This window comes from Oxyura jamaicensis, assembly GCF_011077185.1.
Source record: "Oxyura jamaicensis isolate SHBP4307 breed ruddy duck chromosome 9 unlocalized genomic scaffold, BPBGC_Ojam_1.0 oxy9_random_OJ191, whole genome shotgun sequence".
Lineage (NCBI taxonomy): Eukaryota > Metazoa > Chordata > Aves > Anseriformes > Anatidae > Oxyura > Oxyura jamaicensis.
Window position 1 is genome coordinate 33,016 of NW_023304159.1, and position 25,337 is coordinate 58,352.

Genomic DNA, 25,337 nt, shown 5'->3' on the forward strand with positions numbered 1-25,337 from the left:
CCCCCCCCCCCCCCCGCCCCAGGGTGAAAGCCCGAGCCCGTTCGAGTCCCGACCCTTTTAATCACCATTTTCTCCTGGCTGGAACTAAGCCCCCGCTAATAGGATGGAAAAGAACATCAATTTTCTTGCTTGGCTTTATCCAATGTCAAAAGGCTTTTACGGCCGGCGCTCGCGTGCTCGGCATGCAAAGGCAGCGCCCGGGGCGGGCGGCCAGCCCCCAGCCCCTCCATGGGGTCCTGTGCCGGCACCGGGGGGTCCGACCCCAAAAACCCAGCGCCGGTGTCCTATACCCCAGGAACACTACTGACGGGCCCTGCTTGGGAAGGGAAACCTTCCCATTCGCCTGGGCAAAGCGGGGGTCCCCCCCCTTCGGCCCCCAATAACCAGGTCTGGGGACCGGCCCCGTGGTGGGTGTCCCCCCGGGGGTGTCCCCACAGCAGGGTCCTCACGTGTCCCCCCTGCCCTGGGGGGCAGCAGCTGATCCCGTTACCACGAGGGGCTCCCTAAGAGGATTGCGGGCAGCAGCCGGGGGGAAGCCGGCGTGGCGGGGGCTGCTCGGGATGGCGGCGCTGTAATTAATCTCGTTTCCAGGTCGGAGCCGGGAACGAGGTGGGAAGGGGGGGCTCAGCGCGGACCCCTCCTGCCTGGCACGGAAACAGCACCCTGAGCGCTGGGCGGGGGTCCCGCATCACCCCAAAAAGCGATGTTAGGAGGCTGTGACCCCCCTGGCCCCCCAATAAGAAGGGAGCAGGGACACCGGCCCCAGGAGGACCCCCTCTGCACGTCAGCGGGGTCCGGGGCACGGTGCCGTGCCCTGCGGTGCTGGGGGAGGGCAGGGATTGAGCAGAGGATTAAAGAGGGAAAAAAAAAAAAGAGAAAAAAAAAAGCAAAAGAAAAGCTAAATCCTCGCCGTTTGGCCAAGTGACAGGAACTGGCACGGCCAGGATGCCGAGGGCAGCCCCGCTGCCCGCAGCGTTCGGGGCCCCGGGGTCAGCCGGGCGAAGCCTGAAGCTGGGGGGCACGAGGGGACGGGGATGGGGCTCCCAGCATGCGCCCCCGCCCCCCCCCCCCCCCGCCGCGGTGGCTTCATCCCGGTCCCCGCTGCCAATTAGCAGGGACCCGGAGGCATCGCCCGTCCCCGTGGCAACACCGCAGCCCTGTCGATACTGATGGGGGTTCCCATGGCAACCCCGAGACCGGGACCGGAGGATGGGGACCCCGCTAACGAGATCGAAGATGGGGGGGCCATAGGATGTCACCGTCCCCGGGGCTGGCAGGGTCACCGCCGCGCCCCCCCCGCGTATCCACACGCGGGGACGCATCCTGCCCCCGGTGCGGGGCATCACAGCAGGCAAACAGCACCAGCAGCGGGGAGGGGACGGGCATTTCCCCCGTGTGTCCCCCCACCCCCCACCACCCCAAACACCCCCCGGCTCCGTGCCGCCGTACCTCCGCCAGCACCCGGTGCATGGCGGCGGCGGCCCGGGGCGAGACGCGCCAGGGGTCTTTTTCGTCCACCAGCAGCACGTCCAGGGTGCCCTTCTCCAGCACCACGTCGAAGGAGGCGTCGGGGAAGGCCAGGGCGCGCATGTCCATGACGGCCCAGCGCAGGCGGGGGCAGCGGGCGTAGCGGGCGCGCATGGCCTCGATGCAGGCGGGCGAGAAGTCGATGCTGGTGACGTCCTGGTAGCCCCGCTCGTGCAGCTCGTAGCTCAGGGCGCTGGTCCCGCAGCCTGCGCTCAGACGGGGCGGGTGCTGCTCAGATGGGGGGTTCCCGGTCCCAACTGGGGGTCCTGACCGAGCTGGGGGGGGTTCCCGGTCCCAACTGGGGGGTCCCGAGAGAGCTGGGGGCTTTCCTATCCCAATGGGGGGGGTCCCGACCGAGCTGGGGGCTGCCCTGTTCTAATGGGGGGATCCCAACAGAGCTGGGGGCTTCCTGGTCCCAATAGGGGGGTCCCAAGAGAGCTGGGGGCTTCTGTATCCCAATTGGGGGGGGGGTCACAACAGAGCTGAGGGCTTCCCTGTCTCAACAGGGACAAGAAGAGCCCCAACAGAGGGGCTCTTTTTTTCCTGTCCCCAATGGGGGGGGGTCCCAACTGAGCTCAGGACTACCCTGTCCCAATGAGGGGGCTCCTGGGGGGGGTCCCACCCAAGCCAGGACCCCAGCCAGGAGTTTCCTGCCCCACTGGGGGAGTCCCACCCAACCCAGGGGCTTCCCTGTCCCAACTAGGGGGGGTCCCAACAGAGCTGGGGGCTTCCCTGTCCCCACGGGGGTGTCCCACCTGAACCAGAGGTTTCCCTGTCCCACCTAGGGGGGTCCCCACCCGAACCTGAACCCACCACTTGTGCCCCCCCCCCCAGGCCCCAAGCAGGGGGCACAGAGGCGTCGGTGACCCCCAGCACGGTGCCACCGGGGGGGTGTGCAAAGCGCAGCCCCCTGCCCATAGCAGGGTTCCGAGGGGGGGGGGGACACACGGACATATACGTGCGGGGGGTGTCGGTAGCAGCAGCGGGCTGAGCCGCTAAGGGGATTGGCGATTCCACCCCTAATCCCCCCTAATCCCCCCCCCAGCCCTCCCCAGGTGGGATTATCACCCCGGTGCCGCCCTGCCAGCTCCCTCACAGCCCCCGGGACCCCCCCGGGACCCCCCGATACCCCTCCTTGACCCCCTCCCCGGACCCCCAGGTACACCCCCCCGGACCCCCCACGACCCCCAGCCCCCCAATAGCCCCGGGGGAGCCCCGTACCGAGGACGAGGACGCTGTCTCCGTGCCTCAGCTCTGCCTCCAGCAGCTCGCTGAAACGCCCGAAGCCCCCCAACCACTCCCGGGGCTCGGCGGCCCCTTCCCGGTACCGCTCGTCCCAGTAGCGCCTCTCCCCGTACCGGGGGGGGGTTCGACCGCATGGCGGCGGCGGCGGCGGCGGCGGGGACGGGAAAGGAGAGCGGAGCCTTCCGGGCTGCGCCTCGTCCCGCCGGGTCCGGCTGGAAACGCGGCCCCGGGGAGGGACGGAGGCAGGCGGCGGCATGGCGGCCGTGCTGCGGCGGGCATGGCGGGGCAGGCGGGCGGCGCTGCTGGAGCCCCGCTACACGCCGCTGGTGGCCGCCTGCCTCTGCCTGGCCGAGGGGGGGGGTCAACCTGTGGGTGATCCGCAGGGTGCCCTGTGAGTCTGGGGGGGGCTGGGAAGGGGGGTTGGTTTTTTTTTTTTTGGGGGCGGGGGGTATTTGCCCGGGTGGGGGGGGGGGGGGGAGGCTGGGGGCAGCCTCGCAAGGCTCATGGGCGCTGCCGTGTCCCGTCCCGTCATCCCCCTGCAGACACTGAGATCGACTGGAAGGCCTACATGGCCGAGGTGGAGGGCTTCGCCAACGGCACCCGCGACTACACGCAGCTGCGCGGCGACACCGGGCCGCTCGTGTGAGTGGCGAGGCCGGGGGGGGAGGCCAGGGGGAGGCCGTCCCCATGGGGAGCTCAGCCTCTAACCCCCCGTCCCCGTCCCCCCTTCTCCCCTCAGCTACCCGGCCGGCTTCGTCTACGTCTTCCTGGGGCTCTACTACGCCACGGGGCGAGGCGCCGACGTGCGCCTGGCGCAGTACATCTTCGCCGGCCTCTACCTCCTCAACCTCCTCCTGGTCTTCCGCATCTACTGCCGGACCAACAAGGTGCCCGGCCGGCCTCCGCGGGGCTGCTGGGGGGCTGCGGGGACCTGTCCTGGGTGGAAGGGGTGGTGTGGGGTCGGGGTCGGGGGGCTGGGGGGATCGGCAGCTGCGGGGTGGGCTGCTGGTGGCCTCCGTGGCCTCCGGTGGCCTCCGTGTCCCCTGACGGCCTCTGTGTCCCCAGGTGGCCTCCATGTCCCCTGACGGCCTCCATGTCCCTCTGTCCCCCGCAAGGTCCCCCCATACGTGTTCTTCTTCATGTGCTGCGCCTCCTACCGCATCCACTCCATCTTCGTCCTGCGGCTCTTTAACGACCCCGTGGCCATGGCCATCCTCTTCCTCGCCGTCAACCTCTTCCTGGAGGAGCGCTGGTCCTGGGGCTGCCTCCTCTTCAGGTGCGGGGCTGCCGGGGCTGCGTGCTCGGCGCGGGGGCTTGCCGGGGGCACCCCCCCGTGGGAGGCCGCGGCCGTAACTCTGCTCCCCGCCCAGCCTGGCCGTGTCGGTGAAGATGAACATCCTGCTCTTCGCACCCGGGCTGCTCTTCCTCCTCCTCAAACGCTTCGGCCTCCTGGGCTGCATCCCCAAGCTGTGCATCTGTGCCCTGCTCCAGGTAGGTCCCAGTGCCTGAGTGCCTGAAACCCCCGGGGGGATATCCTACGGCCCCAGCACCTGCCCCGGCCCCACGCAGCGAGCCGGGCGTTGCTGGAGAAGCAAAATCCACGGGGCTCCAGCCTCTCCCCGCCGCCCCATGAGGTGCTGGAAGCCTCGGGAGGTGTCGTGGGGTGATGGAGACCTGGCTTGTGGCTGCTGCGAGGTGCTGGTGCGTGTCCGGCAGGTGGTCCTGGGGCTGCCCTTCCTGCTGGTGAACCCCGTGGGGTACCTGAGCCGCTCCTTCGACCTGGGGCGCCAGTTCCAGTTCAAGTGGACGGTGAACTGGCGCTTCCTCCCAGAAGAGGTTTTCCAGAGTCGGGCTTTCCATGCCCTGCTGCTGCTGGCTCACCTGGCTGGCCTGGGGCTCTTCGCGCTGCACCGGTGGCACAGGTGAGAGCCGGCACTCCCAGCGGGGGCTGGGCCCTCAGCCTCCCCCCGGGGGGCAGGATACAGCCCCCCGTCCCCACGGAGATCTGGGGTTGTGGGGGGAAGGTTCCGCTCTGATCCAGAGAGGGTCAGGCTGACAGGGGAAGCTGAGGGCACCGTTTGTGCTTCCCTCTCAGGTCCAGCGAGAGCATCCTGTCTCTGCTAAAGGACCCCGCCGACAGAAAGCACCCGTCCCCTCCGCTGAGCGTCAACAATATCCTTTGGCAGCGCGGGCGGCGAGGAGAGGGGGGGAGAGAAAGCGGGGCGGGTTTGAGGCTTGGCCTCCACAGGCTGGGGAGGCGTTGTGGGATGGCGCCGTGCGCGTTTGTCGCCTTAATGCCCGCGCACAGATCGTCTTCGTCCTCTTCTCCTCCAACTTCCTGGGCGTCTGCTGCAGCCGCTCCCTGCACTACCAGTTCTACGTCTGGTATTTCCACACGCTGCCCTACCTGCTCTGGTGCACCCCGACCGCCAAGCTCGCCCACATGCCCAAGTACGTGCCTGCAGGAGTCGGGGCCGCGCGTCGCCGGGGCTTTGGGAGCCGGGGGGGGCTGTCCCGTGTCCCCTGCTGACCCCCAGCTTCCCCCCGCAGGGTGCTGCTGCTGGGCGTGATCGAGCTCTGCTGGAACACCTACCCCTCCACGGTCTGCAGCTCCCTCTCCCTGCACATCTGCCACGGACTCGTCCTGCTCCAGCTCTGGTACGGCACGGCCCCGCTGCCGGCCCCGCACGCGCCCCAGCCCAGCAAGAAGCCCGCTCCCCTCTCCAAGAAGGCGCAGTGAGAGCGGGGCCGGCTGGACGATGGGAACGGGCTCTGGGACTGCTCCTGCTGCCCGCTCTTCTGCCCACCCAGCTCCCAGGCTGCCCCCGCTCGCCCCGGGAGGGCCCCGAGCCCTGGAACTGTGCGAAGGGGGCAGTGCGGGGACCCCCCAGTGAGCAGGACTTCTCCAATAAAGGGGGCTTTTGGGGGCCCTTCCCCAGGCACAGTGTCCTCGTGCTCTCCGGGGAGGCACAGCAGCCGCAGGAGCTCCCTTCCTAGCCCTCAGAGAGTGCTGCCTGGGGCCAAGGAGCAGCTTCTGCAGCGAGTTAAAGTCAGAGCATCTGCAAAAACGTTTGTTTGAACAGCCTTGGTGTGCCTCCTGCACCCTGACCCCTTCAGCCGGGTTTTTCCTCGTTCCCTGCCTGCGCCTTCCCCCAGGGGATGGCGGGGAAGGGAGCGATGCTCTCAGCCTGGGCTGGACAGGGCCGATGGCTCCCTGCCCGCGACACAGACACGCGTGCAGGCAGCACGGAGCCAGGCGTCTTTATTGCCCCCCCCACCCCGGGGCCATCACACGTTGTTGGGGTTGTAGCACAGCATGTTCAGCTTGATGTTCTCGTCCCAGTGACGCAGCAGCAGGAACAAGTGCCTGGCTGCCCCTTTGAGGCAGCCCACATCCACGCCCTCGGGCAGCCGCTGCGCCTGCAGCCACGCGTCCGCCTTGGCCGCCACCAGCTCCCACTCCTCAAAGAAGCCGGCGCAGCGGTGCTCCAGCCATGCCAGGGCCACCGCCGTGGCCCAGCTGGCGCTCTCCAGGTCCTCCGGGCCCGCGTCCTGCCAGCTGAGGCCGGCCTCGGAGGGGGCGGCCGAGTGGGGGCCGGTGTCGGACTCGGAGCCGTGCCCGCTGTCCGCCTGCGCCCACACGGCCGCGCTGGGCACCTCGGAGCAGGTGCTGTGGGACGGGGGCGAGCTGGGCTCGGGGGCTGCCGCCGGCGGCTCCTCGGCAGAGGGTCCTGCCCCAGGGCTGCTCTTGGCCACCGGGGACGTGGGGCTGAGGCTGGCGCGGTGGGAGGCATAGGGGGAGGCCCGGCGCAGGCGGTCCAGGGGGATCTGCACCACCTCGGAGAAGCTCTCGGTGAGCTGGAAGGGCCCCCGGGCTTGCTGCAGCTGCACCTGCAACGGGGGGGTGCGCGAGGGGGGCGGGCCAGGCGGGGACCCAGACCCTCTGCAGTCCCAGCATGCAGGGTTGGGGCTTCAGGAGTGCCCAAATCCCCCCCCCCAAGAGCCTGCAGAGGCCCCCCAGGGCCATGCAAGGACACAACAGCGCTCGTCTGAGCCGCTGCATTTGCATCCTGGGCTGTTTCGGCCAGGCTGCTGCAGCTGGCGAAACCGAGCATCTGCCCGGGGTGCTGCAGGTGTGGGAAGCGTGACCCAGAGCAGGGGGAGGGCCCTGTTTGACCCCCCCAGGGACAGGTCCTTACCAGCGGGAGGTAGTCGTGGCTGGCGCTGGCGCTGGAGCGCTCACTCTCGGGGCTGAGGCAGTGCGGGCGCAGCGCCAGGCTGGGCCCCCTGCGCCGGCTCAGGCTGAACCTGCCCGGGGCAAACAGCGCGTTCATGGGGCAAGGGGGGGGCCCGGCCACTGCCAGGCCGCTGCAAGGAAGGGGCTGGAGCACTGACCCCCCCCCCCATACCCCACAGATGGCACAGGGGACAGCTGACCCGCAGCCCCCAAGCGGTGGCACTGCCCTACGGGGTGCTGCGTCCCCCTGCCCCGGGCTGCGGTGCGGGGCAGCCTCACCTGGAGCCAGCGATGCTCTCCGTGGATTTCTGGGAGCCCATGGAGGAGGTGGAGGGGCTGGTTGGAGGCCCTGGAATGGGGAGAGCTGAGCGTGGTGGGGCCGTGGTGCACGTGGAAGCCTTCATCCCACGTGCCCTGACTGGTGAGGGTGTCCACCGGGGAGGGGGCAGCCCCTGTCCCTCGCCCCCTGGACGTACCGTTAGTGCCGTTCTGCTTTTCCCAGCCCGAGGTGGTGGAGGAGACACTGGCTGGAGACCCGGGGACCTCGTCCCTCTCTGCAAGACAGCAAAGCCCCGAGGGCACCGCGTCTGCCCCGTGCTCGTGGCACGGAGCTGCTGCCCCCGCCCCAGCACGGGGCAGTGATCGACGTCTCCTCCTGGAGCCTTATGACTTGGGGCAGGTCACCAACAGTTTTGGGGCCACCCCGCAGTGCCCAGGGTCCTCAGGGGTCCCATACCTGCGCCGATGAGAGCCTCCTCCTGCTCCTCCACGTCCCGCTGCTGGCCCAGGCTCGCTGAGCCGCTCCGGTGCCGCCAGCTCCCGGCCGTGCCCGTGCGCGGGTGGCTGGCCGAGCCGGCTGCAAGGCACCACGCCAGCTCAGCCCGTGCCGTGCCCGCTCCCCTCCTCTCCCGCTGCCCCTTTCCCATCCCGTCCCCCCCCAGCTCCGTGCCGGGACCCCCACGGCCCTGCCTACCTGTGCCCCACACCTGCGGGGCCGTCGGCAGCGCTGCCCGCGTGGCTCCGTCCACGGGCACCACGCAGGTGTAGAGGGAAGGCACATTGCAGGCTTTGCTGGTCTGCATAGCTTTCAGGCGAAACCGGCGGGCGAAACCTGCCCAGAGGGGGCTGTTAGTGGGGGTGACAAGCAGCAGGGACCGGGACGGGGACCGGGACGGGGACTGGCACCCACCCTGCTCCAGCTCGGCCTCCCGCTGAGCCGCCTTCTCGCTGTCCCGGATGACGGAGCGTGCCGCCAAGCCGTGCAGCGGCTTCTCCCCGTCCACGCCCGCCCGTCGCGGGGGATCCTCGCTGCCCGTCCCGTCCCGCGGCCGCAGCAGGGACTCGAGCGAGGCCGTCACCTCCCAGGACACAGGTTTGCCGGCCAGCAGCCCGTGGATCACCACGTGGCAGCGCAGGGGCAGGCAGGGATCTCCCTGGCTGGGCTCCCTCGCCTCGGGCGACGCGCTGAAGAGGTAGGAGGGCTCCACCAGCATGTCCCAGTCCAGGTGGGTGGGTGACAGCAGGTTATCTGAGCGGCAGAGCACGCGGGCTTGGCACGGTGGCTCCCTGTATGACTCTGGGTCCACCCTCATCCCCCGGGGCCACCACTCACTCGACTCCCCCACGCTGTGCTGCAGCAGCGGCGTCTTGGGGCCCAGCTGGTCCAGCCGCCCCTCCAGGGACTGGTTCCTCTTCTGCGACACCTTCTCCAGGGCCCGGCAGAGCCGCCGTGCGTCCAGCTCCCCGTGCGGCGAGGAAAAGCTGCGGCCGGCCAGGGCGGCTCGCGCCAGAGCCTTCTGCCGCCGCGCCAGCTCCTCGGTGCTCAGGGCCGCCGGTACCTGCGGGGAAGGCTCACGGCGAGCCGGTGGTCACCGGCAAAGAGCCCAGACGGGGCCCGGCTGTGCCAAAACCTGATGGGGCACCTGCAGCCCCGGCCGGTGCCCAGCTCCTCTCTGCCCTGCTGCTCCGCAAGCTGGCACCCGCGACCCGCCAGCCTCCCCGAGCAACAGGCGATGCTCGCCAGGCGCCTAATGCACGTGGGAAGGGCTGATTGCACCGAGACGGGAGTTTGCAAACACCTGGCTCAGGCTGACGTGCAGACGGGAGGATTTCTCGGTGATGTTTGAGCGTGCGGGGGCTCGGTTCGGCTGCTCAAGGCTGGAGCACACCCGGGCACAGAGCAAGGCGCCTGCCTGGGCTCCAGCCTGGAGCTGGGGCAGGGCTGCGGCACCCGGCTGCGTGTCACCCCAACAGCACGGGGGGATCGTTTACATCACGGGGAAATCACTTACGCTTGACATTTCGGCTGCAAAGGCCACCAGCTGCCCGTGCTATTGTGCAGCGGGAGCAGGTTACCTAAGCCGTGCCGGGGAGGAGCAGCAGGGTGTCCCGGGGCTGGGTGACAGCTGGCCTCGCCTGGCCTTGCGCCGTCCTCACCCTGCGACCGGGGAGCAGCCGCTCCCCACCGCGGATTTTAAACCCAGCCATTAAGCAGCCGGGACGTGCCCGTCGCTAATGAAGCATCATTTGGCTTTGGCAGAGGGCTGAGGAAGCCGGGCAGGAGCCAGACCACCCTCTCCCTAGCTTGGCAGGCTCGTTACCTGGTGCCAGCCCAACTGCTTTCACTTGATTCCTGCAGCACCAATGAGGGCCTGAGCTGCCTGAGGCTTTGCTTGGCCACACGGCTGCCTACCAGCCCGGGAAATGGGGGGGGACCGGCTTTTGGTCCCCAGCTGTCCGGTTCCAGCAGGACAAAACCTCCTGGCAGCACCCAGAGCTGCACCCTGCTCGCAGTCCAGCCTCCAGCCCGACAGCCACGTGTCCAGGCACAACGAGACCCCAGCTACGCGGGGAGCAGCCCCAGCGCCGCGGGCGGATCAGCCTTACCTTGTCGCCAGCCGGGGCCGGGGCCGAGGGCAGCGGGGCGGATTTGGTGGAGGACTCGCACAGGGACAGGCTCTTCTGGCCCTGCTGGGAGGCGGCATCGGGGGCCGGGGAGCCTCCCTCGGGGGCCACGTCGCGGGAGCCGGTGGACTCGCTGCTGGTGGAGCTGCGGGAGAGCAGCCCCTGGCTGCGGTCGGTGCTGACGGAGCAGTGCGTCAGGACGTACTGCTCCTGGATGTAGGAGGGCTGGTAGATCCGCTTCCAGATGTCTCCTCCCGAAACGAGGTCCGTGCCTGCTCGGTAAATGGACACCCCGTCAGGGCACTGCCCCCGTGCCACCCCTGCTGCTCCCGCTGCTCGTCCCCACTCACTCCGCTCCGACTCCTCCGTGCCTCCGGCCGAGACCTCCAGGGAGGCCTCTCCAGAGCCTGCACTGCCTCGGGGCAGCTCGCGGCGCTCCCCGGGCACCGGCGGCCGCGTCCCCCCGGGACTGGGCACCTCATCCTGCAAGGGGACAGCAGAGCCCCTGCGAGCCCTGTCCCGGCCCTGGTGGAGAGAGGGTCCTGCCATCAGCCCCGTCACGGGGATCCCAGTGGCACCACCACGCAGGGGGGGGAGCAAAAATGTGCTGGGCAGCTCTGTAGGGCCCCCCCCCGGTCTCACCGCCGGGCGCCGGTCCCGGAATCGGGCGATGCTGTACAGGGTGCAGTAGCTGACCAGCCGGTCACCGGGGTACAGGGCTGCGATCTCGGTGGGCGAGAGCAGGGCCTCGGTGCTGTCGGGGACGTACCAGTCGATGGTGATGTCGCTGACGGCCGGCTCGATCGCTTTCTTTAGGGACTTGATGAGCTGGGGCGGGGAGAGGAGCTGGCATCCGGCCCCGCGGTGCCCCCGCTCCCCGCCCCGCGCCGGGCCCTACCTTGGGCTGCAGCCTCTCGGCCGGGCTCAGGAACTCGGCGCGGCCCCGGCTCAGCTTGGCCATGGCCGTCAGCAGCCGCCGGCACGCCCGCGGGCCCATGCCGAAGCTGAAGCACCTGCAGGAAGGAGCCAGGTGCTGAAAAAAAAACACATTTTTGGGGGGAAAAAGCGCCGTGCCCCCGCTGCGGTGCCGTACCTGGCGGTGCTGGCCTGCCGGCGCACCAGCTGGAGGATCCTGCCCGCGCCGCCCGCCGCCGCCGCCGCGGTGAAGAGGAAGAGCTGCCGGGGGTAGCCGTGGTGCAGGGGCTGCGCCAGCGCCCAGCTCAGCGCTGCCAGGAGGTCGGGGCCGCCCGTGGCCACCCGCAGCTCGCCCAGGTGCCGGCAGGCGCGGCGCAGCGTCTCCTGCCCGCAGGGATGGATGGATGGCTTGTGGGGGTGGACGGGAGCCCCGTGGCCACCCGCCCATGGGGAAGGGGTCGGGGTGGGGAGGACGGAGGGGGCCGGGGGCTGAGCTTCCCCCAGCAGCACTCACGTTGCTGCAGAGGCGGCTGGAGGGGAAGAGCGGCTGGACGTCGGAGCCGAAGCCGGCGATGTTGAGCAGGGTCCCCGACGGGAGGCTCTTCAGGGCCACCAGCAGAGCTTCCTGGGGTGGTGGCAGGGAAGGGGAGTGCTGCTAAGGGCCCGCCACTCGGTGGGAGCCCCCAGCCCCCGCTGCCCCTCCTCACCTTGACCTTGTCGACGTCGGGGCCGCTCATGGTGCCGCTGCGGTCGACGAGGAAGAGGACCTCGCGGGTGACGCTCTGCAGGTCCCCCGGGACGGCCTCCACCGCCGGGCAGAAGTTGAGCATCAGCACGGGGTTGGGGAAGATGTCTTTGTGGAAACGCTTCTGCACAAAGGCCACCTGCAAGCCAGGCAAGCAAGGGGCTCCTTCACAGCCCTCAGCCCCACAAAGCCCACACCGGGGTCTTCCTCACGTCCCCCCCACCCCGTTGTCGTCCCCACGGGCTGGCGCTGGCCGTGCCCCATCACCTGTCTCTCGCCGCTGCCATCCTTCCTGGCTATCCGCGCGTAGTCCCGGCGGCTCCGGATGTGCGCCTCGTACTCGGGGTAGCTCATGGTGCCTTCCTCCATCACCAGGTGGGGCTGGTGGGGCTCTGGGGGGGGTGGCGGGGGCTCACAGTCGCCCCCAGCCCAGAAGCTTTGGGGGCCATGCCCAACCTCCCCCAAACCCGCGGCTTTTCCAGGCGCCGGCAGCCCTTACCGCAGGGGTAGAGGATGATCTCCACGTCCCTGTCGTAGCGGTGACGCTCAGCCAGGGTGACACAGGTGGTGGTGGCGGAGGTGGCCCAGGGGTCGGCGTCGGCACGCAGAGCATGGGTCGGGCTCTCCAGGCCTGGGGGGGGGACACACGCAGAGCTGGGGGCAGCCCCGGTCGGCTCCGGACCCGGCACGGCCACAGGCCCAAGGACGCCGCTCGCCTGCCAGCGCTGATGGGATTACTGCTGCCGGCGGCAAGGAGCACCCCGTCTGCCCGACACCCCCCGCAGCCTCCATCCATCACGCCTCCGCCGAGGACAGGATGGAGGCTGCTGACTCAGAGCCTGGTGGCAGCGGCCCAGAGCCGTGGCCCTGCCAGGTGCGGGGCGATTTGGGGAGGGGGGGGGGCTCAGACCACAGCCCCCGCACCCCCAGCCCTACCTGCCAGCAAGCAGGGGCCCTTCACCAGCAGCTCGAAGGCGAACTCGTAAGGAAAGGGGTTGCGGGCCTGTCCCCAGAAGACGTCCGTGCTCTCCACGGGGGGCGCGGGGGAAGGCTGGCTCCGTGCACTGGGCCCCCCGAAACAGCTGGTGGGGCTGCAAGGGGAGCGGCGTGAGGGCAGTGCCGGGGCCCCCGCGCCTCCCCTGCACCCCCGGCGTCCCCCCCCCCGGGACGGCAGAGACTCAGGAAGCAGTGAGAATCACCATAGGGCCAACCTGTCGTCACACAAGCTTCCCGGCTCGCTCTCACGCTCGGGGGCGGCGGCGATGCGAGGCGCGAGGACCGGGGGGAGGACGAGGCGCAGGGCCCCCCCCGGCAGCGTGGGCAGCTCCTGCACCGTGCGCAGCGTCACGGCCAGGCTCTCGGCCGGGCCCAGCGAGCCCGTGCTGATGACAAAGGTGGAGCGCTCGGCGTCTTCGTCCAGGACGAGGTGGCCTGGGCAGAGGAGGAGAGGTGAGGATGAGGAGCATCTCTGCCACCCTCCCGGAGAGGGGACAGCGGGATCTCCAGTCCCAAAGGCCCCCAGGTATCGGGATGGCCCGGCTGGGGCTCGCCAGCCCCTGGTGCCCCCCACCTTGGCACGCAGACCCAGCGGCACTCACCACCGGCACAGCGTCGCGGCCGCCCGGGGCTGGTGCGGCACTCGAGGCAGCATTCCTGCGCCCGGTGCCGGCTCTGCACCTGGAAGGTGACCCGCCGGCTGCCCGCCGCCGCCTCGAAGCCGGCCACCACCTCCGACTCCTCCAGCGGGTAGATGAAGACACCTGCGGGAGGGAGACAGCCCCGAGGCAGAGCCAAGGCAGCGCCCCCAAAAACTCAATCCGAGCTGCAGGGCACGCGCGGTGCCCTTGCATGGTAAGGGGCTGGGGCGCTCCCCAGCACGGGGGGTTTTAGGGTCCCTGCAGCCCCCCTTACCTTCCACGGGCTCCTCGCGGGGGTTGGTGTACACGAGGTGGGCGGCGATGCTCAGGGCGTAGCCGTTGGCACAAGCCTTCACCCGGGAGCTCTTCAGGGGCAGAGCATCCCAGGAGGAGAGCGCGTACAGACCTGGCATGGTCCCTCGGCGCGGGCTGCCAGGAAGGGGGACAGGCTCATCATCCCCATGGAGGGATGGGGCGCACGGACCTGAACCCAAATCTCTGCTCTGGAGACGGGGTCTGGAGCCGAACCTCAGCCCTCTGGAGCCATGGAGCCCTCAGCAAGCAGGGCTCCTAGGCACGTAGCCACACGTGTGTCCCCATCTCCCGGCCACCCCAAAGCAGCCTGGCAGCTCCGGGGCCTCCCCAGCCCATCTCCCCTGCAGGCGGGGAGAGGAGCATCTGCTGCTCCCACCTCCATCCACCCACAGAGGTTACCAGGGTAATTTGTTTAAAAAAATAAAAAATAAAAGATGCGAGAGGAGCCCGCAGCGTAACTAGGACAGAACAGAGTGAGGTGTTTGCTGGGGGGTTAATAATTAACAACAAGGTCAGCTCCGCTCTGAGGAGCGGCACGGAGGGGAAGGCTCTGCAGGGAGGGGACCATGCTCTGCCTCGGGGCAGCGAAGCTCGGCACGGACACGCAGGTGTGCGGCCGTGGGAGGACGCTGCTTGGGATGCCTTGCAACCCACAACACCCAGGAGCAGCATCCCAAACCGCTGCCCGGGCTCTGCCCACCGTCTCCTCATCCCCTGCCACCACCACGTCTCGTGCGATATTCGGGGCAGCCTGCGTGGCTCTGCACCCCCCGCCGCATCCCCTGCCCGCCCCACGCGTCTGACAGCAAGCAGCCGCGTCCCGCCGCGGGCTTCAGCGCGTGGCAAGGACAAGGCCAGGTGGAAGCAAACCATCTGGTCCCCCCGCCCCGGCGGCCTTCGCCCCAGGAACAGCTCGTGCGGGCGTCAGGAACGCAAGGCGGGGTGCCCTCGTCCGAAGGGTGCCTCGGTTGGAGCATCCTTGAAGGCAGAGCAGGGCTGAACCTCAGGAGCTGAGCCCGGTGTGGGGCAGGGAGCCCCCGGGGGCCGTGTTAGCCACGTGGCTGCATCCCAGGAATGCGAGCCCATCAGGTTGGAGGGGAGCTGAGTGCCTGCTGGATTGTCACCTTGGGGTGGTGCTGGCACATCCCCGTCACCTCCAGCCCCACGCGCCAGGTGCCCCCGCCTGCTGTCACACCACACGGGGGGCACTCTGCCCGCAGCACCCAGCCTGGCTCTGGGGACCCAGACACCCCCAGCCCAGCTGCCCTGGGCCATTCGGGAGGGATTTCACCCCAAAGCCCTTCCATTAGTTCCCAAGGCACCTGGCTCAGCGCTCAGCAACGCGCCTGCTGTTTGCCGTGCCGCCCCCCGGCCGGGGCACGCCGGCTTGTTTACCGGGCTTCCAGGAGAAGCTGTCCCGGCTGCTTTTTATCACTCCTCGTTGCATTTACACTGCCAGGGTAAACAGGGCCCATCTGGCCCTGCCGCGCTTCCCGCAGGCTGCTCTAAGCCCCGAGGTAATGAATAAAACCAGACCCGCAGGTCCTCGCCCCAGCCTCGGCCCCCAGAGCAGCAAATTGGCCCCGGTGCCAGCGCGGCATCGCCTGTGGGTCCTACCTCCAACGCAGCCACCGGCACCTTCGCAGCCCCCTCCTCATCCTCCCTGCCTACAGAGCTGTGATGAACACCAAGGCGAGGAGGAGCTCGCCCCTAGGTCCGGATAACTTCGTGTCTGCCCTTTCCCCTGCGAGCAGGAGGACCCGTTCCAGGCAGGCTGCTGCTGAAAGCCAGGCGTGAGCGGTGCCCGAGCTCACGGGGCGGCTGTTGGCAGCCGGGAACACCGGCACAGCTTCACCTGCTGCACCGACAGCTGCCTGGCCGGGGCCAAGGGGGAGTTCGGCCCAGACAGGGGCAAACCCAGTGGAAATTTCCACTGGAGACGAGCGGTGACAGTGGCACGTGCCTGTGAATGACCGGGATGGAGGGGTTGGGTCCTGAGTCCCTGCGGCAACACCCCACGGAGATCATTTCACCTGCTGCTTGGGGGCACTGCCCCGTGCCTTCCCCTGCCTGTGGGGCAGCCCCCCATCCCTTGGCCAGGACGTGAGGCCAGAGGAACAGGATCTGTCCCAGCAGAGCCACTGGAGCAGGGGCAGGTGGCTGCCCGTGGGGCACGCCGCTTTGCAGGGAGCCCAGGGCAGTGGGATTTCCCCAGGGGCTGCAGGCAAAGGGCACGGATGAGAGGCTGCCCGGAGCCACGCTCGGCTGGGCTGCCCCCAGCCCTGACCCCCAGCCCCCCGGTGCTCGCCTCACGGCTTTCCCTGCTGGAAAGTCTGAGCGGAGCAGAGCACGGTGCGTGCAGGCACACAGACCACGTCCAGGACAGAGACGCTGCCCCCCTTCAAAGCCCCTGCCCACCACGGCGCACGCTTCCCAGCCACGTTGCTGCTGGCTCAAAGCTCTCTCTTGCCCCCCTCCCCAGCTCTGCTCCCCTCTCTGTCCCATCCTGCTGCTCTTCCCTCCCCTGAGCCACTAAAACCCCTGGAAAATCACAGCCCCGTGCCAGGGAACAGGAATTACTTCCCTTCAGTGCACCCCCACAAAAGCATCCCAGCCCCACGGACCCCCCAGCACGGGACGTGCCAGCAGGGCAGCCCTGCAGAAGGCTCCCGCTGCCCCTGTGGCCGCGGGGTGTTTAGGGCACAGCCCACAGCCCGGTTGTTGATGCCCTGGGGCACGGTCCTGCAGTTATTAAAGCCACCGGTGCTGGTTTTAAAGTCCTGGTGAGCTCAGCACTTTCACAGCCCCGCTGCCTGGTTCCCCACTCCCACCCCCCCATGATCCAGAGCTGCCCCACCAGCCGCTGCGTGAACCCACAGCACCCCGACCCCCCTGCCCCAGGCCTTACCTGGAGGACGAGGATGACACAGGGGCTCAGCACCCCAAGGAGCCGTACGAAGCCTCTGCCCCGGGGGGGGGGGGGTCCCTTCCCCTTCGGCTGGGGGTCTGCACACCCGGGGCCGAGCGGTGCCGCTGCCGCCCCTCCTGCTGCAGCTCCTGCTCTGGCACCGGCTGCTTCACCGCCGCTGCTCCATCCCTCGCTCCCTGTGCCAGCAGCCAGGGCTGCTCCAAGCCCAGCCTCGTTAAAGAGACACGATCCTCGCCAGCGTGGCCCCGGGGAGGGCTGGGGGACACGCTCACGTGTGGCACCGGGGGGGGTCCCAGGGGGTGGCCGAGGGGACCAGGCCACCAGGTGGGCGTCACGCAGTGCCAAAGCAGAGCATCCGACCCAACCGCAGACACCGTGGGGACCCACAGAGCCTGCACGTGGCGCGGAGGGATCCCGGCCCTGAGGAAGAGCAGGAAAAATGCTGGGGGGAGCTGGGGAGAGCTCAGCTTTTGGGTGAAGAGCGCGACGAAAAGTCTGCTGGGGAGGGTGCAGGCGGCCAGGAGATGCTGGCACAGGCAGGGCACGTCTGCTGGAAGGGAGATCCTGCTGAGCACAGACTGGGGCGCTGGGAGTGCCCCAGCCACCACTGCCCGAGCAGGACTGGGGAAAAAAACAGCAGATTCGGGGCTTATCCCTGCACTGCCTCTTCCAGGCAGCTCCCTCGCCGTGCTGCTATAGATAGGGCTGTGCTGCCGCTGCACTTTTTATAGAGCATGCACGGGGGAGGCACCGTCCTCTCGTGCAGCACCAAACCCACTGCTGCAGCTGCACCAAACCCCGAGCAGAGCCGAGCTGAACGGGCACCGAGCAGGGAGAAGTGGCAGCGGCAGGGCGAGCTGTCCCCAGTCCTCAGCAGCAGGTGATTTCGGAGCAGAGCATCGGCTGGATCTCACTCCCAAACCATCGCAGGCCTCGGCTCCTCAGCACCGGATTTGGAGGCGGTTGCAGAAGCAGCAAGGGATGAAAACCTCCGCTGGAAGACGCCTTTAGCCGCACGTGGTACCGCAGGGCACGCTTCCTCCCCCCGGCTCGTTACACTGCACTTTAGCCAGCACAATTAGCTGGTGGAGAGGCACTCTGCGGGTCCCCTGGGTGCCTGCAAGAGTGCACCGAGCCGTTCCCTTCCCCTGCGCTGGATGCTCCAGCACGCCGCCTCCTCTCCCTCTTCTGCACAGCGCTGAAGCGTGCCGCTGCTCTGCTCCCCTGGCGTTTAGGGCTGCGGTGCGAGGGGCTCGCCGTGCGTTTCCCCATGCCGGGTGCCACCCCAGCGAGCTGCCGCAGCCACAGCGCGCCCTGCAGCGCATGCAAGGCTCCCGCTCCCACGGCAAGCACCGCGACCGCTCCAGCGCCGGCAAAAAAAAACAAATGCAGGCTTTGATTTTTCTCGGAGATATTGTTTCTAGGCCAAAGCGACGCCAAGAAAAGCTTCCAAACGCGAGCGCTGGGGTGGTGCCACCAGCTGGGGTGACGCGGGGCTCGGGTGCCGCAGATGCTGTTGGCAGCCCCTGGCGTTACGGCGGGTGGGTAAACGCAGCCGTGGTGGGGGTCAGGGATGCAGCGATGCCTCTGGATCTGGCCGGCAGCCCCGGGGAGAGGCCGGCTGCCTCCATCCCGGTGCTCGCACCGGCGTGAAACAGCCGTGCGCTCCCTGTTCTGCACAGTCACTGCTCTGCTGCTGCAGCCAGGGAGCAGCCCTCGCTGCGAGAGCTTGGTGTTGCTTTCATGCAGCCGAGCTGGGCATGAAACCCTACAAGTGTGCGCCAGGGTGGGCCCAGCAGCCCCACACCCGGGTCCCACCACCAGCATCCCACGGAGAGCAATCCAAGGCAGAGCCCCCCCAGCCTGGGCGTCGCTCCCCAAATCACCCCGTAGCTCGTTGTGGGCTTAATGAGCTGCGTTACCACCCAGAGACAGGGCTGGCAGAGCTCCCCCAGGTGCCCATAAATCACCGATAAACCCTACAAACCCAGGGCCACCCGAGGAACCAGCCCAAAGGCCGAGGAGATGCCGGCCGCGCTCAGCACACCTGCGGCTCCTCGAGGGGCACAAGCACCCCGGTACCCCCCGGGATGAGCCTCGACCCCCCCCGGGGGGCTCGCGGGGGCGGATCGGGGCTGACCCAGCCCCAGCCCGGGAGGTTCCCGGAGGACACCGGGGGGGGGGGGAGGCGCAGGGTCGGGTACGGGCGGCTGGGGGCAGCCGCGCTCCGGCGGCGCTGCGGGAAGCGGAACTCGGCGGCGCGGGGGCGGCCCGAAGTGGGAGCGGCTGCTCCTCGGTGCCGGCTTGGGACGGGGGTACAGGGGGGTACCGGGCCGGGGGTACCGGGGGGAAAGGTGCTGGGGCCGGAGGGGAGGGGTACCGGGGGATATTGGGGGGGTACGGAGAGGAGGGGTACCGGGGGATATTGGGGGGTACGGGCGGGGGGGGGAGAGGGCAGAGCAGCAGCAAGCCCCCGGGGATGGGGGACCGGGAACCGGGCCGGGGACCGGGGATGGGGACGGGGATGCCGGTCCTGGGTGGGGGCGAGGGGCTCCCGGTTTCGATACGGTGCCCCCCCCCCGCCCCGCCCGGGCGGCTGCTTCCCTCTAGCGGGCAGAGCCCGGCAGGGCCGTGGCTGGGGGTGTCGGTACCGGGGGGGGGCTCCCGAGGGTGCCGGTACCGGCAGGGGTCAGCCCGGTACCTCCCGGTGCCTCCCGGTACCGCCCGGTTCCCGGAGCGCCCCCTCCGGCCCCCCTTGATGCCTCAGCCCCGATCGGGCGAGGCGAGCCCGGGCCTGTCCCGCAGCGAGGGCCCCGCGCAGGAGGCAGAGAAAAGGGATCTCGGCCCCGAGCCGCCCTGAATTTTTCCGTTCCCCTCCCCGCAGCGTGAGGCCCGCTGAGGCACGGCCATGGGGAGGCCCAGGAAGGATTCCGGCAGCACCGCGTCCCCTCGGCCGGCGGCGGCCCCCAAGACGTCCCCCGCTGCCCCGCCGCCGTCTGCCTCAGCCGCCCGTGCCACCAGCGGCCGCTCCAGGAGCACGCCAGTTGCCGGACAGAGCCAGGAGGCAAAACCCAGCTCATCCCAGCCAAAATCCACAGCGGCGTCCCGTGGGGCACGGGGCGATGCCGGGGAGCAGCGTGGAGCGGCCGGCGGGGGCTCCTCTGCCAGCACGAGGAAGACGACGGACGCCAAAGGAGCTTCAGGCCAGGCCAAGGCTGAGCCGTGCCCAAGCAAGGCCTCGTGCCGGTTCCTGTCCCCCCTGGAGAGCCAGGACATCCCCCGGGTGGAGAAGGAGACACGGGGCCAGCGCAACAACCCCAAGTGGTACGAGTGGAGGGAGAACCGCATCACGGCCTCCGTGGCGCCCCGCATCGCCGGCAGCAAGTTCGCCAACGGGAGGACCGACAAGGTGCCCCAGTCGTACCTGAAGGCGGTGGTGAGCCCCGGCCCCACCGTGCAGACGCCGGCCATGTCGTGGGGCATCCGCAACGAGAAGGCGGCCGTGCGGGCCTACGAGCAGCTCAAGTCGCAGGAGGTGGGCCGGCCGGTGCGGGTGGAGGACTGCGGCCTCTTCATCCACAAGGAGAAGACGTGGATCGCTGCCAGCCCTGACGGCGTCGTCACCGAGGCGGACACGGGGAAGCCGCTGGGGCTGCTGGAGGTGAAGTGTCCCTACAAGCACCGCAACAAGACCGTGCGGGAGGCCTGCAAGGACAGGGACTTCTGCCTGCAGGTGGACGGCGACTCCTACGCGCTGAAGCGGGACCACGACTACTACACCCAGGTGCAGTGCCAGCTGGCGGCCGCCGGCCTGCAGCGGGCTGACTTCGTGGTGCACACCAAGAAGGAGACGGCCGTGGCCCCCGTGGAGTTCGACGATGAGTTCTGGGGGCAGACTGTGCCCAAGCTGGAGAAGTTCTACACCGAGGCAGTGATCCCCCACCTGGAGGGGGAGGCTGGCGGCTCTGTCTGGGCCAAGGAGGAGTAGATGCCCATCCTTGCTCTCCAGGATGCTCGCTTGGCTTTGGGCTGGCCACGCAAACCTAGCTTGGGCCCCTAGAATAGAAGCTGCACCTGAGTTTTCTGCTGTCCCTGGACCACTCACTGCTCCTGCCCCAACGCTGCTGCATCAGGATGAAAGAATCTGCACCAGCAGGGCCTGCTTTGATAAGGGGCCCACCAGTAATGACTTCATCTGCCCAATGAAGGAGAAAAGTCCTAGAGCCTGTCCAGCACAGCCCCGTGCTCCTCACTGCCCGCCAGCTCAAGCCCACAGCACTCTGGTCGCCAGCACACACCGGTCGCATCTGTGGAGATCATCATCGATCCCTCTGCACTGGAATAATGGACTCATTTTGTGGGGAAAACTGGATCCTTCACCTACGCTACTGTCAGGACTTAATTCTTCTCTGGACTGGAAACGGAATCACAAAGGGGTTGTTAGAGCCCGAGAGCAAATCAAAGCTTTTGAGCTAAATCACGTTGTGCCTTAGCAGCTGGGGACACCCTTCCTCCCGAGCCACCAGCCCTGCTGGACCTGGAGCCATCCTAGGGCGCTCAGGAAAGGGGGCACTGGCTGCAGGATGGGGAAGGTGGTGCCTGTTGAGGAGGTGGCCTCCACAGCAGGGGGGGCTCTAGAATAAATTCCTGTGACACACTCCGTGCACCGCGGCAGGGCAGGGAGGTGAGCAGCACCCCTTTGCAGCATGGCTCGCTCTGTTAAATAAAACCAGCGTTGGATCACACTTTCTCTGTTGGTTGTGCGCTCTGGGGGGTTACCTGGATGGGGGGAAACCGGGCTGTGTGGTTCACACCTGGAAGTGTTCAAGGTTGGCTGGACAGCCAAGGGCCAGTGGTGCCCAGCTGGGAGCTCGTGGTTTGTGTCTCAGGGCAGCTCACTGTGAGCTGAGATGGCCTGGAGGTGCCAGCCCCCTGGGGATCACCCAGCCACACACCCCAAAATTCACCAAGGGAAGTGAGAAATACGCCAAAGCCACCCCCATTATGGCAAAAGTACTTTATTATATACATACGACTCCAGCCACACTCCACAGGGCAAGGACCAGAATTTTGCTATTTTACATATCCATACAAAGGAACTATAAAAACATAAAGCACTTTTGGGGCCCAGGCTTTCCACAGGAGGAGAGGCACAGGGACGAGCCTGGGGGGTTGCTGGGTGGCGGGGGGCTGCCCCCCACCCTCCCCCAGCCGTGGTCCCACAGTAACCAGATGTGCAAGTAGGAAAGAACCCAGTTAGGAGAAACAGCAATGGGACTGGCAAGTCGGGGCTGTCCCGGGCCTGGGGCCAGGCCAGGTTGTCACCGGGACAGCAGCAGGGTCTGTGTCCCCCCCTGGAAAGTGCAGAAGGCACATGGGCCAGGCTCTTTGGAGGGGCTGTGAGGAGGTGGGATCAGACCGTGGGTGCACGCGGGGCCCCAGAGCGCACACACCGCTCACAGAGGAAGGAGGGTGACGGGGAAAAGCCTTCCTTCCACTCTGAAACTTGAAGGAGGCCTGGAGCGGGCAGGCCCCGTGCCTCCGGAGCAGCAGTTGCATAGCAGAAGGGGCTGAGGGCCCGCTCTTGACAAGATATCAGACTTCACTCTACATGTCCAGGAAAAAAAAAAAAAAGGTAACAAACCAACAATTTATCTGCGGGAGGGAGCACTTGGAAGCAAGGCCCTCCTGTACCGGGGCTGCATCCGACTCAGGGCTCAGCATCCAGCTGCTGCTTAAGCCGATGCTTCACCTGCAGGCAGGAGGTGGCCGCAGGGTACAAGGTTCAACTACTTTAAACTGGAAAACGTGGAAAACCAACCAAACCTCCCCTGCTCCCCTTCCCGAGGGCTCCCAAGCCCTACCAGTTTTGAGGGTGACTGTTGGGGTCTCCTACCACAACTCCCACATCCCTTTTGAACAGGAGGCTTCAGTGCAACTGGAGAATCGGAACCAAGGAGGGCTCCTCAGCAAGAACAACTTGTCTAACAATCTACTCGGACTATCTCGGGGCCTTGTGCACAGCAACCAAAATCAGGAGCACCACCAGACAGGGGCAGGGCGTCCCTGCGCAGCCTACAAGGCTGATGAGCCAGAGGTGGGACACCAAATCCCTGGGAAAGAGCAGCCCAGTCTGCTTCAGGTGTTGGCAGGAGCAATGTTCCTTCCCTCCCATCCCAGAGAGCACCCTGCATGGAAGAAGCCTGTCTGGGCTGCGTCTGTGTGCTGGAAGAGGACTTGGGTCACTGGGGCTTTGCCATCGCAGCCCACCCCGAGGTCCAAGGCAAGGACAACGGTGAGGAAAAAGGAGGAAGGGGAGTCACATCTCGGGGTAAGTGTAAGCTTCCACCACACCACAGGGAAACTATTTGGACTAGGTTCTCCTCGGCTGGCCTGGGGGAAAGGCACTGAGCCAGGTTTGTGCAAGGACAGAGATGTTTCTGAGCGACCTAGTGCATGGCTCTTCTCCCCCCACACCTCTGGGGTAACCGAGCTCCGTGGTCAATGCGACCCCCAGGGAGGGCGGCAGCTCCCAGGAGACAGAAGAGCGAGGGGGACAGCCCAGCACCGCGGCCCAGCCCTTCCCCTGCCATTACTGTGCATTGATTGTCTAGCCAGACTGAGCTACAGCCTTCGGTTTAAAAAGGGGCCCCCAGCCTCCCTGCTCTGGAAGAGCCTCAGTCACAGAACCGCTTGCGGGGCACCGTCCGAGCTCGGTTCGAGCGGCGGATCTCCTGCTTGGCGTCGCGGCATCGCTGGCAGATGAAAACCTCAGGCACGTTGGATTTGCGGATCTTGGCACAAGAGAGGTGGATCCAGGTGGCACACTCGTTGCATTCGATCATGGGCCTCCCCGCGAAGGGCTTCAGGCAGAAGCAGGTGATCAGATCCCAGGCGTCGTCGTCTGGTCGGGGAGAGACGGACACTGCTCAGAACCCACCTCACCAGCCCCCCGGCTGCTGAGGCTGCAGCCCCTCAGGGGAAAAGCCTCCAAGGGTGCAGCACCACCTCTAAAGCCACAGCCCGTTCCACCCGTGTGGAGCAGTAGAGCCCCCACTCACCTTCTGCTTTGGTGTTGGGAGCCGCTGAGAATTCAACTGCTGAAGTTGCAAAGGGGGAAAAGAACAAAGGAAAAAAAAAGACTGGGTCAGCAAGGCACCCTTACACCCCACTCCCCGTTTCAGGCCTTTGCTTGCTGTACTAAAGAGTCTCCAAAGCTCCCTGCCCTTGCTCTGCAGCCCTCCCAGGTTCCTACGGCTTTCCCTGAAGCCCCTCGCCAGGAGAGGCCAGGACCACCTGCAAGCTCTCCCTGCAGCCCGCGTGGGACGCTCTGGCCGAGGGAGGGATGATATTTGGCACCAACCGCAGCACAACTCCGCTCCCCAGACACTCACCACTAAGCTGAGAGCTCCCTCTGCTTGTATCTTCCCCTTCGCTTTGGTCCAAGGTACTACAAGAACTGGGGCTCTTCCTCCCTCCGGAGCACTGGTCGTGCTCCTTTAGCTGCGGATCGTCTCCTGCTGGCTTCTCTGCCCCCTGCGCTCCGTGCAGCCAGTCCTTCTCCTCCTTCAGAGGCTCCTCCAGAGGGGCGCTGGGCTGGGGGTCCCCGGCCGGGTCGACGGGGGGCTCTGAGAACGGCTCTTTCACGGGAGGTACCTGTCCCTCCAGCGCAGCCGGCTCCTTCACGTGGTCCTGGTCCAGCACCAAGCTTTTCCCAGCGCTCGGCGGCACCTTCTTCTCCACCTCCTGTTCCAGAACGAGTTTCTTCACTGGCGGTTTCTTCCTCTTGGTCTGCTGGGGCCGGACATCATAGAAGCCGGCGGGGAAGGCAGGGCAGTCCGCGAGCAGGCTGCTGTCTACAGCCCCCTTGGCCACGGCGTTCCTGCTCCTCCTGTCGTCCGCCAGGAGCTGGCAGTCGGAGGAGTGCGAGGAGGCCCAGCTATCGCTGTCCTGAGTGCTCCCCGTGCTGTTCTGGGGGCTCATGCTGCCGCCGTGGGTCCAGGGCTCGTTCTGCAAGAAGGGGAGAGGCAGGGCTAGCACCAGAGACCACAGCGCAGACAGTTGGGGTATGGAGAAAGGGACCGGGGATGGAGAATGCCTCTCCCCTGCCTCCAGCAGAGGATCAGGGGCCGGGTCTGTAAGGGCAGGACACCCAGAGGAAGGAGGAACACCCCGCAGGCCCGCTCACCTCCTCAGGGTAGGGGATGTATCCCGCGTAAGCCAAAACGAAGGTGCAGAACTGGTTGAAATCCTCCACGGTTCTCTGCCGTTTCTGCAGCGGCTGCGACACACGACACTTGTTGGTTACGCTCCCCCACCCCAACTGAGCGCCACGGCCAGCCCGGCACGAAACGCGGGGGTCGCCTCGGCGCCCATCCTTCCCCTAACCCCCATCCTAAATCCAGCTCGGCGGCGACGGCCCCTTCCTTACAGGCCCCTTCCTTGCAAGCCCCGTTGCTGGCAGGGGCGCACCCACAGCAGGAGCCCCGCCGCACGGCGTTGACTCACCGCCACGGGATCCCCGCCCCGGGACCGGGACCGGCCGGGGTCAGCCGCTGGGGGGGGGGCCCGGGACCCCTCGGGACCACCGGGAGGGCTCCGGGGGGACAAAGTCTGGGAGCTAAAACTCCGGGGAGCCGCCCTCCGGTGCGGAGAGGGAACCGCGGGGAAGGGCTGCCCGGTGCCCGCGGTGCTCCCGGTGCCGGGTGGGCCCCCCGGGGGCTATAGGGGGGAGGTTTTTGGGGTGCCCCCCCCCCCAAGCACACACCTCCCCGCACCGGGGGTACCGGCAGCGCCACGGGGGCTCCTCGCGTGGCCCCGGCCCCGCCTGCGGATGGGGAACGGCGGCACCCGGCCGGGAACCTGCCCCCCTTCGACCCCCCC

General features: G+C 67.7%; 5 protein-coding genes across 10 annotated transcripts; 2 read left to right on the top strand and 3 right to left on the bottom strand.

Annotated features, from left to right (window-relative positions):
* Nucleotides 1–1,221: 1,221 nt before the first annotated feature.
* EEF1AKMT4 (EEF1A lysine methyltransferase 4) lies at nucleotides 1,222–3,028 on the bottom strand. Its single transcript, XM_035312047.1, has 2 exons — nucleotides 2,749–3,028; nucleotides 1,222–1,733 (listed from the first exon to the last, which is right to left on the bottom strand). The coding sequence occupies exons 1-2, from the start codon at nucleotides 3,026–3,028 to the stop codon at nucleotides 1,222–1,224; spliced, it is 792 nt and encodes a 263-aa protein (XP_035167938.1).
* Nucleotides 3,027–5,718, top strand: ALG3 (ALG3 alpha-1,3- mannosyltransferase). Its single transcript, XM_035312048.1, is given in 10 exon segments — nucleotides 3,027–3,125; nucleotides 3,127–3,163; nucleotides 3,315–3,414; nucleotides 3,512–3,659; nucleotides 3,888–4,048; nucleotides 4,143–4,263; nucleotides 4,489–4,694; nucleotides 4,868–4,944; nucleotides 5,079–5,223; nucleotides 5,323–5,718. Coding segments are annotated over 10 exon segments (1,284 nt in total). The 3' UTR covers nucleotides 5,513–5,718.
* A 301-nt stretch (nucleotides 5,719–6,019) lies between these two features.
* VWA5B2 (von Willebrand factor A domain containing 5B2) lies at nucleotides 6,020–18,110 on the bottom strand. 2 transcript variants are annotated; one of them, XM_035312039.1, is made up of 23 exons: nucleotides 16,727–18,110; nucleotides 16,434–16,648; nucleotides 13,485–13,639; nucleotides 13,172–13,333; nucleotides 12,773–13,004; nucleotides 12,510–12,664; nucleotides 12,073–12,204; nucleotides 11,841–11,965; nucleotides 11,536–11,712; nucleotides 11,343–11,453; nucleotides 11,007–11,212; nucleotides 10,812–10,926; nucleotides 10,556–10,741; nucleotides 10,264–10,438; nucleotides 9,896–10,185; nucleotides 8,622–8,847; nucleotides 8,199–8,537; nucleotides 7,983–8,120; nucleotides 7,746–7,841; nucleotides 7,486–7,563; nucleotides 7,289–7,358; nucleotides 6,972–7,080; nucleotides 6,020–6,663 (listed from the first exon to the last, which is right to left on the bottom strand). In XM_035312039.1, exons 3-23 carry the CDS (start codon nucleotides 13,621–13,623, stop codon nucleotides 6,061–6,063), a joined length of 3,864 nt encoding a protein of 1,287 aa, XP_035167930.1. In that variant the 5' UTR covers nucleotides 13,624–13,639; nucleotides 16,434–16,648; nucleotides 16,727–18,110; the 3' UTR covers nucleotides 6,020–6,060. The 2 variants fall into 2 exon arrangements, with proteins under 2 accessions (XP_035167930.1, XP_035167931.1); XM_035312040.1 differs by having other exon boundaries at nucleotides 12,785–13,004; nucleotides 16,434–18,110.
* A 375-nt stretch (nucleotides 18,111–18,485) lies between these two features.
* Nucleotides 18,486–21,199, top strand: LOC118157639. 5 transcript variants are annotated; one of them, XM_035312043.1, is made up of 2 exons: nucleotides 18,486–18,769; nucleotides 19,339–21,199. In XM_035312043.1, the coding sequence occupies exon 2, from the start codon at nucleotides 19,363–19,365 to the stop codon at nucleotides 20,440–20,442; it is 1,080 nt and encodes a 359-aa protein (XP_035167934.1). In that variant the 5' UTR covers nucleotides 18,486–18,769; nucleotides 19,339–19,362; the 3' UTR covers nucleotides 20,443–21,199. The 5 variants fall into 5 exon arrangements, with proteins under 5 accessions (XP_035167934.1, XP_035167933.1, XP_035167932.1 ...); XM_035312042.1 differs by having other exon boundaries at nucleotides 18,486–18,750; XM_035312041.1 differs by having other exon boundaries at nucleotides 18,700–18,805; nucleotides 19,337–21,199.
* Nucleotides 21,200–22,391: 1,192 nt separating this feature from the next.
* Nucleotides 22,392–24,777, bottom strand: LOC118157642 (PHD finger protein 13-like; the record flags this gene model as incomplete). Its single annotated transcript, XM_035312049.1, has 4 exons — nucleotides 22,392–23,358; nucleotides 23,516–23,554; nucleotides 23,849–24,464; nucleotides 24,643–24,777. Coding segments are annotated over 4 exons (1,017 nt in total), but the record flags the coding sequence as incomplete, so codon positions are not given.
* Between the last annotated feature and the right edge of the window lie 560 nt (nucleotides 24,778–25,337).